This window comes from Filicampus tigris, chromosome 20, assembly GCF_054856515.1.
Source record: "Filicampus tigris isolate MCC_2025a chromosome 20, RoL_Ftig_1.0, whole genome shotgun sequence".
Lineage (NCBI taxonomy): Eukaryota > Metazoa > Chordata > Actinopteri > Syngnathiformes > Syngnathidae > Filicampus > Filicampus tigris.
Window position 1 is genome coordinate 14044951 of NC_141236.1, and position 12793 is coordinate 14057743.

General features: G+C 42.1%; 1 protein-coding gene across 1 annotated transcript; it reads right to left on the bottom strand.

Moving 5' to 3' along the window:
• Window positions 1-536: 536 nt before the first annotated feature.
• On the bottom strand, window positions 537-12789 carry rab32a (RAB32a, member RAS oncogene family). Its single transcript, XM_086018185.1, has 3 exons — window positions 12074-12789; window positions 4802-5079; window positions 537-1555 (listed from the first exon to the last, which is right to left on the bottom strand). The coding sequence occupies exons 1-3, from the start codon at window positions 12285-12287 to the stop codon at window positions 1406-1408; spliced, it is 642 nt and encodes a 213-aa protein (XP_085874311.1). The 5' UTR covers window positions 12288-12789; the 3' UTR covers window positions 537-1405.
• Between the last annotated feature and the right edge of the window lie 4 nt (window positions 12790-12793).

Consider the following 12793-nt stretch of genomic DNA (forward strand, 5'->3'; position numbering starts at 1 on the left):
TGTTATGTTTATTTGTTTTAAAAACTTTTTAACATGCATTCTCGTAGGATAAGCGGTTCAGACAATGGATGGATGGATGTTACGGACAAAAGGTTCCATAAAACTAACGCTTGCAGAAGTAATTAAATATGCCAATATGATGCGTTGATTAAAACACTTTTTGGTGATCAAAAAAACATTTATACTGTAATACCAATAATAGAAATGATTAAATACAATCAATGCCCTCAATTAAAAACTTCTTTCACATTTAACCTTTAAGTCTGAGCAAAGGAAATAAATGTAACTGCTCCTAGTTAAACAAGTTTCATAACTGCAATCACTGTTAGGGTGCATAAAGATCAGCACTGCTGTTGTATTGTCAACGAATCCACACAAGGCACAAAGTACAAGATAAATACAATTTAATCTAGACAGCATGAGAACCATTACCAATACCAGCAGTCAATATACATCAGTAAAAATGTTTATTCTCCTCACCATATTTTCACATGTAAACCTAACAATTCTTCAAGCACAATGTACAGGAGATCATGTTGATTTTTATATATTTTTTTATTTCAAACATTAAATAATGGCTGAGCGCCAATGCATTTTATCACACATCGCAAATCGGATACAGTATATCCTTATCTCCACTTTGAGCTTCCTAAAATAGAGTGTTTGTCCTTAAGTGTTCAAAACAATGTGTATTATTGAAGTAAGAAAACAAATCTGTATTTCCTCAATAGCACTAGGGGGCGTTGAGACATTTATTTGAGGAAATGCAGCAAAATATGTCAGAACTGCTGTACGAATCATTTTTGCAGCTGTGCAAACTGCACAATTACACCGTTAATGCTTGAATGTGGCACAGTTTTTAAATGGAATGCAGAGTGACATCAACCAGAGTGCAATTTATTCATTTTTTTCTAAAAAAACAAAAAACAAAAAGAGGCTTTATAGCCCTTCCGTGCACACTGTGGCAAACACTCAAAAGTGAAATGTCCCTCACACAAACACAAATAAAAGGCAGCAAGGGCCTGCAGGTGGTCTAACTTAATCATGATAATATTGAAAAAATAGCCCCAGCCCTTGTCGTCAGGTAAAGTCCAGGGCCAACGAGCCAACTTCAAGTATTTCTGAGCCGGGATTAATTGTTAGTGGTGGAATAAACAGTCAACTAAACAAACGCGTAGTGGTTTGAAGTTAGATGATAGAGACTGTGAAGCTATTTTGGAGGCCATCAAGATGACATGTTGCTGTAGGGAAAGCTACTATTCAAAAACAAAAAAACAATAACAAAAAAAGAAACCGAGCCTCAGTCCTCCTGGAGCTTTCCCAAAACATTCCCGCCATGGCTCGCACCTAAAGGGGCGGCGTCACGGGCCTGTTTTTGGACCTGTGTGTGTGCACGTATTGAGTGTTAGCAGCAGCCCGGCTTGCTCTCCGCCGCCACAGTCTCCTGGTCCAGTTTGATGCGGTCTCCGTTGCTCTCCTCGTACGGCAAGCCCTTGTCATTGGCCAAGATGTTCTCCACCAGGAATTTGGCCGCCTCGTCCACGTTGATGTTGTCCTGTAGAAAGAGCAAAGTGTAAACAGGGCAGCAGGGTGGCTTAGTGCTTTGCATGTCTACCTAGCGATTAATTTTTTCAGATAAAACAAGCAAAATAAATTTCATATAGTTTTGCATCTGACAAGGAAGGATCCCTGCCATCCAAGGAGGCTGTCATCACGGCTCATCTGATCCGTGGGTTTGGTCACGTGATGTTTGTAATGCGAGCCCGAGGGCACTTTGGTCAGTATTAGTTGGTAGCCGGGGGCGGTGCTGCATAAAAACAGGCTAAAAACAGGTGGATTAATTGTGCTTGATTCTTATTTTACAAAGGCGATATTCATCAGAATACTGTGTTTAGACTAGCGTTACATATCGACATTAACCGTTTCCTTAAATTAACATAAATAATCATTATTAACATGTAATTCAAGGTAATTTCAGCAAATTTGTTATTTCCAGAGTGTGTATGAAACTGGTAGCTTTGGGATGAATGAGTCCGCAAGAAGTAGCTCTCTTTTTCAAAAAGGTTGGTAACCACTGCTGTAAGGGTTCTAAAACCAATTGATACAAATCATTAGCACGTCAATAGTGCTTTCCATTATATGTTAGCATTAACTTAGTGGGCTATTCTTAAGGCGTTTTCAATACAAAACGTGTAATTCTCCCAGTTTTATGTTTAGTTTGACAGTAAACTTCAAATGGGAGTGGCATTAAACAAAAGAATGCTGACTATTCATATTATACCATTAATATTATTCTATTTAAAGAAGTGATGTGAGTAAATTGGGTCATTCATATCTCAAAACGGCCCTCGTCCCAGCATTGCAGAATTCCTCTTTACACATGGACCGTCGCACCTTTGCTATGGCTCAGTGGGTCGTCATCATCCTTTTACCCACAGTGTGCAAAGGGTTAATGATGTCCGTCTGAATCACAGCAAGACTGTGCAATTGTGCCCTGCGAGGTTACTAATGATGACCATATCACGGTGACAAATGTGAACAATTTATTATGTGTCAAGGAAGCCCCCTGATGGCCCAGACAGCAGTATTGCTTTGTTAGTCCAGTGCACACATCTTTCTATGAAGTGTTGTGTTTGGGCAACAGCTGGCAAATGATTTTCTCAGGCAGCCTGAAGCCAACAGAGACAAAGTGAAAACAGACATTTTTTTTTTTTTTTTTGTCCTTCACACTGCAGCCAGAAGCTGTCATACTGTAGGTTGGAGAGGTAATGAATATTAATGGCCTTTCCCTGCCCCCTTTACAGCACTGTGTATCTTTAAAAAAAAATAAAATAAAGATATACCTCACAAAAACAAGTCAATTATTGTTTATGAATAAAAACTTGTGACTCAAGTCCATTCTGCTGTTCAAAGCTCACAGTCGTGATCAATGCGAGGCATGTGACTCCGGTCATATGATTGCCTTTTTTTTTTTTCTTTGCATGGGAGAAGCAGAATAACCTCCTGACTGAAGTGGCTCGTTCACTTCCCCTCATGACAAGCAGCGGACAAACGTAGCGCCATTCCAATGGAAGCGATTGGTCGCCGTGTCACGCACAAAACCGAACGGGCACGTCACGCTCACGACCCAACCCGCCCCCCCCCCCCCCCCCCCCGCCTCCTCAACCCCCCCCCCCCCACACACACACACACACAAGATGCCGAGTTAAGGCAGCTTGTGTGTGTGTGTGTGGGTGTGTACACAAGAGGAGGAAGTGGCGGTAGACTGAAACAAGTAATAAGACATTAGATATGAAAGAATTTGAAAAGCGACTTGATTAAACTGTGGCTTTTATTATCGTTGTGTAATTTGTTGTTAAATTGCATAATGCCTCAATTTTGTTTTCTATTTGTTCATTGAAATTGTAGGAGTATATACCCAGCAGTATTGTCTTTGTTTTGTTGCATTTCTCTTGGCTGCTCTATTTCCAGTATGTGTTTGAAAATTTGGGATTTTTTGGGCGCAATCAGGTTTCAGCCTCTATGTGTTGCTATGTCAACCTAATCCGCCCCGGGCCTGTAGAATCAGTAGTGCTGGCCAATTGAACTTAAATAATATTATTAGCGGAACTGTGTATTCAGTCAAATTCATCCTCCAACAGCCTACGAGCTCACTCGTGATGACATCGGCATTTTTCTGCCCTCTGATTGGCTGATCAGACCAAGCTAAATTGGACGAAAAAATGACAATGAGCATCTGGTGAGCATTAAGTATTAAATATGTTTTATATTCATTTCTGTGTTATGAGAGAGAGAGAGAGAGAGAGAGAGTTATTAGGATACTATATTATATCATATTACATACTATAGACGGTTTCCGACATGATAAAGCCACTCTTTTCGATAACAGGTAACTTTGCCACACAGGTGCAGTACATCTCCCTGCATGCAATACAGACATAACGACAACCGCCGTCGTCTGTCTGCGCTCAGGCCACCATTATATGTGTGGGTTTCGCAATGCTATGAAGAGCATCCACAGTATAATGAGGTACTCAATAGAGAGCTGACCACCACCAAGCCCAACAAAAGTGGAGAAAATGTCTTTTGTAGTGTCGCAGTTATGAGAAAAATTGCATAAAAAAGGCTTCCAACAAAACAAATTCTGTCCACATGTGAGAGGGAAAACAGTAACAGCCCAAGTATTTTTTCATGTAGAGAAAAAAAAAAAAAAGAGTGCAGCAGAAAAACTTGGTAACCTGTGACATCTTGACCACAACACTGCAACACAATTATCTCTCAGATGACCTATAACCCTGTTAGCTCTGTGGACTGCAGCATCTCACAATCACTGTCATGTGATAGCACAGCAGCCTCTAAACATCTTGAAGTAGTTTGAAAACGTATGTGTTGAACAAAAGACAGAGCGGAGTCGGAACAGGCATGATTGCGCCATACGGAAAGAAGAAGCAGACTCGGCTTCCCCTACGGGACGACTTGTGATCCCCGTGAGGGGAAGTGCACTCGTCACTTTAACAACCACATAGGGTTGACAGAAAAAATATCAACCTCGCGACAAGATACACCAAAGAGGCAAAATTATTGGGACACATGATCGTGGCATCTGTAGGAAATGGATAGTGTGAAAAAATGTGGCCGGCACTGCTAGTTTCTGCCAAAGGTGTCTGATGAAGTTAATGTCAAGGCTCTCAGGTGCTTTCCCACCGATAGCATGTAAACATCAAAAGCAGATGGTAGAGGAGAGGAAGTGGTCCAATCTCAAATGTGACTTTTTGGTTCCACTGTGCGTGATTAGTCTCACCTTGGCAGATGTCTCGAACCAGCCCAGGAAGCCCGTCTCCTTGCAGAAGTTGTCCATGAGCGCGGTGTTGTTGTAGCCCTCCTTCTTCTGGTCGCACTTGTTGGCCAGCAGTACCGAGGGGATGGGGCTGCCGTTTGCCAGCTTCACCTTGCTGTCCAGGTCGTGCTTCCACTTGGACACGGCCTCGAACGTGGATCCCCTGGTCACGTCGAAAACCACGAAGGCCCCAACCGCCTCCTTGTAGTACACCCGCGTCATGTTCCCGAACCGCTCCTGACCTGGAATTCAAAGGGCTGTTGAGGAACTCCAATAATAAGGCTTCAAACCCTCAGCAATTTCACTTCCTCAGCCAAAAAACCATGACCCACTTTCTTTCATACGCCAGGGCCTAATCCGTGCAGAGAAGTAATCTGCCGTCATAATAAGCCTTTTCTCTCCATATAGGCTGTCTGTGAGAATATCTGAGGTGATACATCACAGCGGAATTAGCACAAGCATATGAGGTGGCTCAAAGGGTCGTGGCTAAAATGTTGAACGAAAAACTTCTAAGCACGTAGTGACAAGCAGAAAATTTGGGGTGCACACTGCTACGTGCGAAGTAAATATTCACATTTTCTCTCACATTTTTTCCACTGTATTACTGAATTCAAATATCACGATATGAACCTCATGATAACTATCACGATATTGTGGGGAGGTTGGCAATAGTTCAAAAGTTCACGATATTGTATAAAACCTCACGATATTATAAAAAAAAAAGAAATCTCATAAAAAAACAGCACAATATTCTCATTTTACATAACAGCATTCACAAAGAAATAGTCTTGGCCACGCAGTCATGCGTGCCTATTGACGATTAGCTCTTAGACATAAATGGCATCAAATTAAACTGCACTAATAAACTAACCACCAGAGGGCGCTGGAACTGCACATGTGGAAAACAACTTGGGCTTTCAACCAGAGTTGCTGCTATTAATATTGTGACAAGACGACGACGATATATCGTGGCAATTTTAATATCGCAATATCACGAGATTGCCGAGTTTGCGACATCCCTGGTGACTAACGTATCAACTTCCACTTGGGTGCAGGTACTTAGCAGCCATGTCGGCGAGTGGATAAAGTGGTGTGACGCAGAGCAGGGTGTTTGGGAGTGAATCCACTGTGGGTCCGAAAGGCCTGATGCTAATTGCTCATAATTAGCAGGCCCATTTTAGCTCATGGAACCCCAGGTGAATGCGCAAGAGACACGACACAGTGTCGTAAAGAGCTGAGAGATTCCATTTCCAGATCTCGTACAGCAAATGGACAGAACGGCCAAGACTCCAATTTCGACTGAAGCAACACTATCAAATAATAACTGGGCCTTAAAATAAAAATGTATACCATTATACAGATGCTACAGACACGGTCATTTCTTTAGCTCAATCACTTACTTTAGTTAACATATCAGTGGACCACCCAGGGCACTTTGCATGTTGTGATAGCACTAGCAGCGTATTAACGTCCAAAGCATTGTACGGTACTCGTATAAACATTTACACATTTTTACTGATCACATAATGCTATTGTGCCTGGAATTTTTTTTCCAGTAAGCCTGCCGATATTAGCAGTGGGTCTGCTTCTTTGACCAATCACATTTCAAATTCATCCTCGCAGGGTTTGTCAGAGCCAAACCTTTTACAGTCAACTTCAAGTGGACAAACACATCACTCGCTGTCCGCACACATTAATACATTTAATTGATTCTCAACTGCTCCAGATGATTTGTGTAGCACAGTTGCATGGGTGTTATGTTGTGTTATTTGTATAGTTATTGATGGTTTCCAACCCAAATGCTTGCTTTATCAGTGAATGCACCAAATCCATATATTTTGTTGAAGGAAGCATTATAAAAGCAGCAGTAACTAAATGCGAGTAACCTCAACGGTTGCCCGCTTTGATTTTGTGACACGCTCAGTCGTTAGCGCTAGATCAATATCAGAGCGAGGCCGTCAGCCGGTCGGAGCGTCCTCCTCCAGGCGACGTCTTAGAAAACTCGCATCGAGCGATTATATCGACAAGGTGGCGTATAAGCATGAGTGCTAGCCGGGTAGTACGGGATAATGGCTTACGTGAGGTATTGACACAGCGCAAGTCACAAATGTTTCATCACAACAAAGTACATGAAGCATGATTATTGAGTTAGTTAGTTATGTAGTTAGTCAATAAGTTGTTCAGTCAGTCAGTTTGTTCGTTAGTTAGTGAATCCGGAAGTAGCCTGTTGGCCGCCATTCTGACATACAAATTTAAAAAAAAAAAAAAAAAAAACTTTGTTAGCAGTCGAACCGTGGCGGAGGACTGCGTTCCGCCAAGTGCCATTCTAATTTTTAAACAGCTGGGGCATTGTTCTACTGAATAACTAAAGTTAGATCAGCTAAAAGCGCTAACGAATGTCATATGCCACTAACCCAATTAGCACAGGAATGGACTAAAGACAGTGTGAGCATGTAAGCAGTGCACACACACGCGCGCGCACGCACGAGCGCACACACTACATTAAACGACAAATGACACATATACAGCTGGTCAAGTTGCCAACATCATTAATACTAACGGGGAACGCTGTTATTTTTTGTGCGTGGGAGAAAGCGAGACGATGTCATCATTATCCATAGTTGCCATTGAGTGGGTGTGCATGTTGCCATGGAAACTGTCCACGCCAGACGCGGCAGTATAGCAACAGCAGCAGCAGCGGCAGTAGTAGTAGTACTGGTACATATCTTGGATCACTTCATACAATAGTCCAGTCATGGGTGGTGCATTTGGTACCCGAACCTTCAGTTAGGACTTGCCTACTAACTTAATTCTTAATCCTTCGGAGGACAATTTTGAAATCTGATTTGTAAAAGAAAGTGCCATTGCCGATAGCAGATAATACAGTGATACTGTATATTGCTATTCGCTAGATCATTATTAAACATCCGAACCAGTCTTTTTTCCTTGTGTCTTGCTTTTTAAATAATGACATAAAAGTCACAATTCCTTTGGAATAATCTGCATGATCTGTTGTGCTGACGGTACAGGACAGAGTTGAGGGAATGTGATATGATATAACTGGCGGTTTCCGTCCTCAGGTGGCATTAAAAAGCTCCATGGCGGAGGGCGGCGGCAGCAGCCTGTCACTGAAGCTGCCCCTCTGCCTGGACATGGTGCTGTGCAGCGGATGCTACGGATTGCCCATGATGGACAGGAGCTTGTGCAGCGTCCTCCTTTCTGTCAAGGATGTCAGACTGTCCAACTCTGTTCCCACGACAGTGCCCGCCTTCCTCCTCATTTCATCCACTCGAGAGGCTTTTCTTGACGCTGCCTCCCCATCGCACAACTGCACTAATGAGGGCGCTTGCCACCACAGACTGGTAGTACTCCATATGCAGCATCTTTCTACAGATGCGAAAAGAAGCCAGTTGATGATGCAGAGGTGGCTTTGTGCTTTCTGGGACCTAGCCCTGCCGTAAAAAAAATAAAATAAAAAAATAAATGCTACTAACTGACACCCCCCGCCAAAAAATCAATAGTTTAAAACTATGTTTCCAAAAGAGGTAAATACCATTTCAAACAACATCAACTTATATGAATGGCTTGCAGATGATTGTATTGAGAAAACAAATGAAGCTGTGACCATCTATATAATGCAATAGTCAGATAATAAAGGTTGCAGTCATGGAGGTAGTTGTGGGCACATGACCACGATGTGATCTTACTGCAGATTAGCAGAGCCTTGAGCAACGGCGCGCTAGCCACAAACGTGCTCCTGTTCCACGCTTTACCTTCAGCTGACCTGACGTCACGTAATGTGAATTCCAGTGATAACACTCAGTGTACATGTCGCGTTTGAGACCAGATGAAGGGCAAACTGACAACTAGGGACTGGATTTGAAGCTACAATAAGTAATGATTTGCTCCGAAAATAACACAGCTTCTAAATAATTGATGCTTGTCTTCTGTCATTTCCATGGCAACACTGGATCGTTGGATTGTTTCGCGTTTGCAACTCCAACACCAAAGCTAACAATATTGTCCAGAGCCATGTTAGCACTAATGTTCATGCTACATTATTATTCAGAGTCAAATTATTGCTAACGTCCTTAATTTCAGTAGGGTTTAGCGTTATGTTAGTATCCATTCATTTGTTAGTATTCAGTGTTGCAATAGAGGTAGTGTCCTGTCCACGCTTAATGTTGTAGTTCACAGTTGCGTTAGCCAAAGTTAATATTACTGTTCATAGTTTTCTTAGCGCCAATATCTGAGCTGTTATTTTAGAGCTAGTGTACATGCTAATTTCCTTGTTTGCAGAAGTTTTCGCACTAATTTCTATGATAATTGCTCAGAGCTGGGTGAGCAGTAGCATCCGTGCTAACAACACTTTTACGATGTGTGCTATAAACACCCTTTGTCACAATAGCATGAAACGGAGAACATGAACATAAACATTTCCATGTACTTTATGATGGAGACAAAGTATGAGGCATTTCTTTGAATTGACGCACAGTTTTGTCTCCTTTGACCGAGCAAACAGCAATTCTATCCAAGCAAGAGTATCAATTGAGGGTGACAGAGGGCTTGATTTTCCAGGCTTCAGGCTGATTACTATCATTCCTTCCAACGCGTGATGAGCATTAACACTGAGGATGAACGTGGATGTTAATATCTCCTCTCCTTAAATAGCTGGACTTAATGATTTGCTGAGTAAACCTACGCGTTATACTCTTTTACACCATCTTCTTACTTATTTTAGCTTCACTCTGCCCGAAGCAAGTCCGTCATCAAGAAAAGGAACGGGGCGACAAAAGCAACACAAGCAATTTAAGAAGAAGGCAAACTTACAAGACAAAGGCAGTTTTTGAATGGTTACCTTCTGCTAAGGTTGAACCACAATTTGTGCTTGTCTGTTTGTTAGCAGGCTACATCCTGAGACACAACGTTTAAGGATTGGACTGTACAATTTGGATGCTGATGAGTTTTTGGATGAATTAAAAATATATATATATATATGTGCTTGTCTGTTTATTTAGTTAGCAATCTACTTCTTGGCTCAAAAAGGGATAACATAAGACATGCAATACCATAATGGTCATAAGGTCGCGCACATTTGCTAGTTTGCGGGCTACTTCCTGGTTCATGCAGTATGAACCATTAACATTCCAGAATTGTCGCATTTTCATCAAAATCAAATGGTTTCTTCACTGATGTATGTAGCCCAAGTCTTGTAGCAATTTTTTGTGCGATCTTGCAAGCTAACCGTCAAAACAACACTTTACGCTCGCCACCCCCCTGTGACGCATTCCTAGAGATCAGTTGGGCTTTATCATGGTCTGTCCCACTAAATTCATTCAAGACATGGATGACTTCGAAGACGTCACAGAGCGTCAAAATGATAAATACAACCTCCCTTTGTACTCCATCATGGGATGACACTACAGATGTCCTGACTGCAATTCAGGATTACAGCGTTTGAGTGGGCGCATGAATTTAGCATGGTCCACAACAATCCTAACTCAGCAGTATAGTCTGCTTTTTTTCACCCAGCACATGCGACTTATGTCATACCTTATGTTTAACCCGGCGCTGGAGAAATGTTGGCACATTAGTTGCCATGGTGTTGGGTTACAGTGCGAATGGAAAGCAACAATGTGCTAATTAAAACAATTGACTGCAAGGCAAAGGTTGATTGAACAACTCGCAGAATTAGCTGACAAAATCAATATCACGGTGCATTTAAAAGTATTTGGTAAGGTATTTAGCGGGTCATAAACAGAAACACATGACTCATAATCACGTCAAGTGTGTCAAATGGATTGATTAGCTAGTTGAATTAAGCAAGGCCTAGCAACATGAAGCAACTCCTGAAAAGGAAGACCATATTTGGCAACACAAGTGGGGGCTCACATGCTTGACTATGAAACATTAGAATCAGATGATTTCTCTAGTCAATCGGCAAACGGAAATGACAAGAAAATGTTCAATAGGATGGCAAAATGTGTGCTAATCTTCCGAAATACAGCAACAAAAAAAACAGCATCATTATGATTGGTCAAGTGATCCGTCTGGTAATTAAAATGAATTCCCAATACACATTTATACAAATACAATTTACAAAAAAGTGATGTGTAATTTGTAATTTAGTTGTACCGTATATGTTTTCACGAAAGACACAATGGTGAAAAGAGCAACATTTTTTCAGATTTGCATTTTTGCCTCACAGTTTTGAGGTCGGGGGTACGATAAGTAATACCCACACAGAACATGTTAGGTAAGGGGAAAGAAGTCTGTCAACAAAAACAATGCAGCTCGCTTTCTGACTAGCAGACATCATGGCTAGCCATTTTTTCTTGAAACGTTTTTGTTTGATGGTGATCCGTGAGAATTTCTAATCTCGGGTATGTGCCTTGCTTCAAAAAAGTTGTCAAACACTGCTTCCAGTAGTGTTTGTGGGCCTTCATAATCACAAGTGCTGGCCAACGTACTTATTACATAGTAATACCCATCATACTTGAGGTTCACTATTCATAAATTCACCAATTTGCATTTTTGGGTGCTATTTCTGGCCCCGGGATGCCGCCCTGTCTGAATAGAAAAGTAGTACAAAAATCTGCATCAAGGAAGTATGTTAAAGTGATGTGGGGGAGGAGCTCAAATTCATCCTCACAAGGCCAGCAAGGTGGTCCCCAGATGATGTCAGCATTGTCGGTCAGAGCAAAAGTAGTTACAGCCAAATTTGACAAGCAAAATACACCACTAGCAATCTGCAAACATTAATACATTTAATCATTTTGCATCTCTGATTAGTAGGATGTAGTTTATTAGATTTTATTTTCCATTTGTCGTTCCGTTTTTTTATTTTTTATTTTTTTTTAATATGTAAAACTGTTGCGAGTTGCATTTTTTTAAAATACAGTATTGGTGGTTTCTGTTATGATCACAAGATGCGGGAATGACCGAAAATCAATATTTTTGGATGAAACAGAGTAATCAAATGAATCAAAAATGTGCTTCGGGCCCCATGAAGGTGGGCCGGCTCTTGTGGTTGAGTGGATAATAATAACAACGTGACCTACATTCCACTGACAATTATGAGCTGCCATGAACATAGAGGGGCAAAGTGTTTGGATTTTTAGAAAACAAAACATGACTCTTTGTTTTTGTTTTCCTTTAGTGGCTCACGTCCGTGTGTGCGCGCGTGCGGGTGTGCGTGTGCGTGTGTGGGCGTGCGTGTGTGTGTGTGTGTGTTACCTGCGATGTCCCAGAGTTGCAGTCGGACGAGCGTCTTGCTGTCCCAATTGAGGACCTTGAGGGCGAAGTCGACGCCGATGGTGGCTCGGTAGTGTTGGGAAAAGAGCTGGTGCACATACCGCTTGATGATGCTCGTCTTGCCCACGCCCAGCTCGCCGATCACCAGCACCTTGAACAAGTACTCCTTACACTCCGACACCGAACCGCCGGCCATGCTCGCCTGCACCAACTACAGCACCGCACTTCGACTCAACTTTTATTGAAGTGGGCGTGTGTGCGCGGATTTGCGTGTGAGTGTGTCATGAGTTCTTCCTCGCGCACGAGAGGGGGAAAAGAAAAGTGGGCTGTCACGGACCGGGCTGGTCCACAAAGCAGAAATGAGTTGTTCCTTTTCCTCCTCCTCTTTCTCCTCCCGTTTAAGGTGTCACATGACCCGGCCGCAAGTGTTAGGAAACTTTTTTTTTTTTTCCTCGCACAAAACGTTTCTTTATACGGTACAACCATACGCAGGACACTTCATTAGGTACGCAAAACGCAACAACAAATAAAAGCACAGTACGGTTATGGAGCACTGCATCATACTGAGAGCTGTTTCTAATATTTTTGACCCGACATGAGGTCAAAAAATTAAGTGCTGCCTTCAGATACTGCAGTATTATTTTCCCTTGAGGGCTTGTAATTTACGAGAGCGCTCTGCATTCACTGGAATGAAACGTGCAT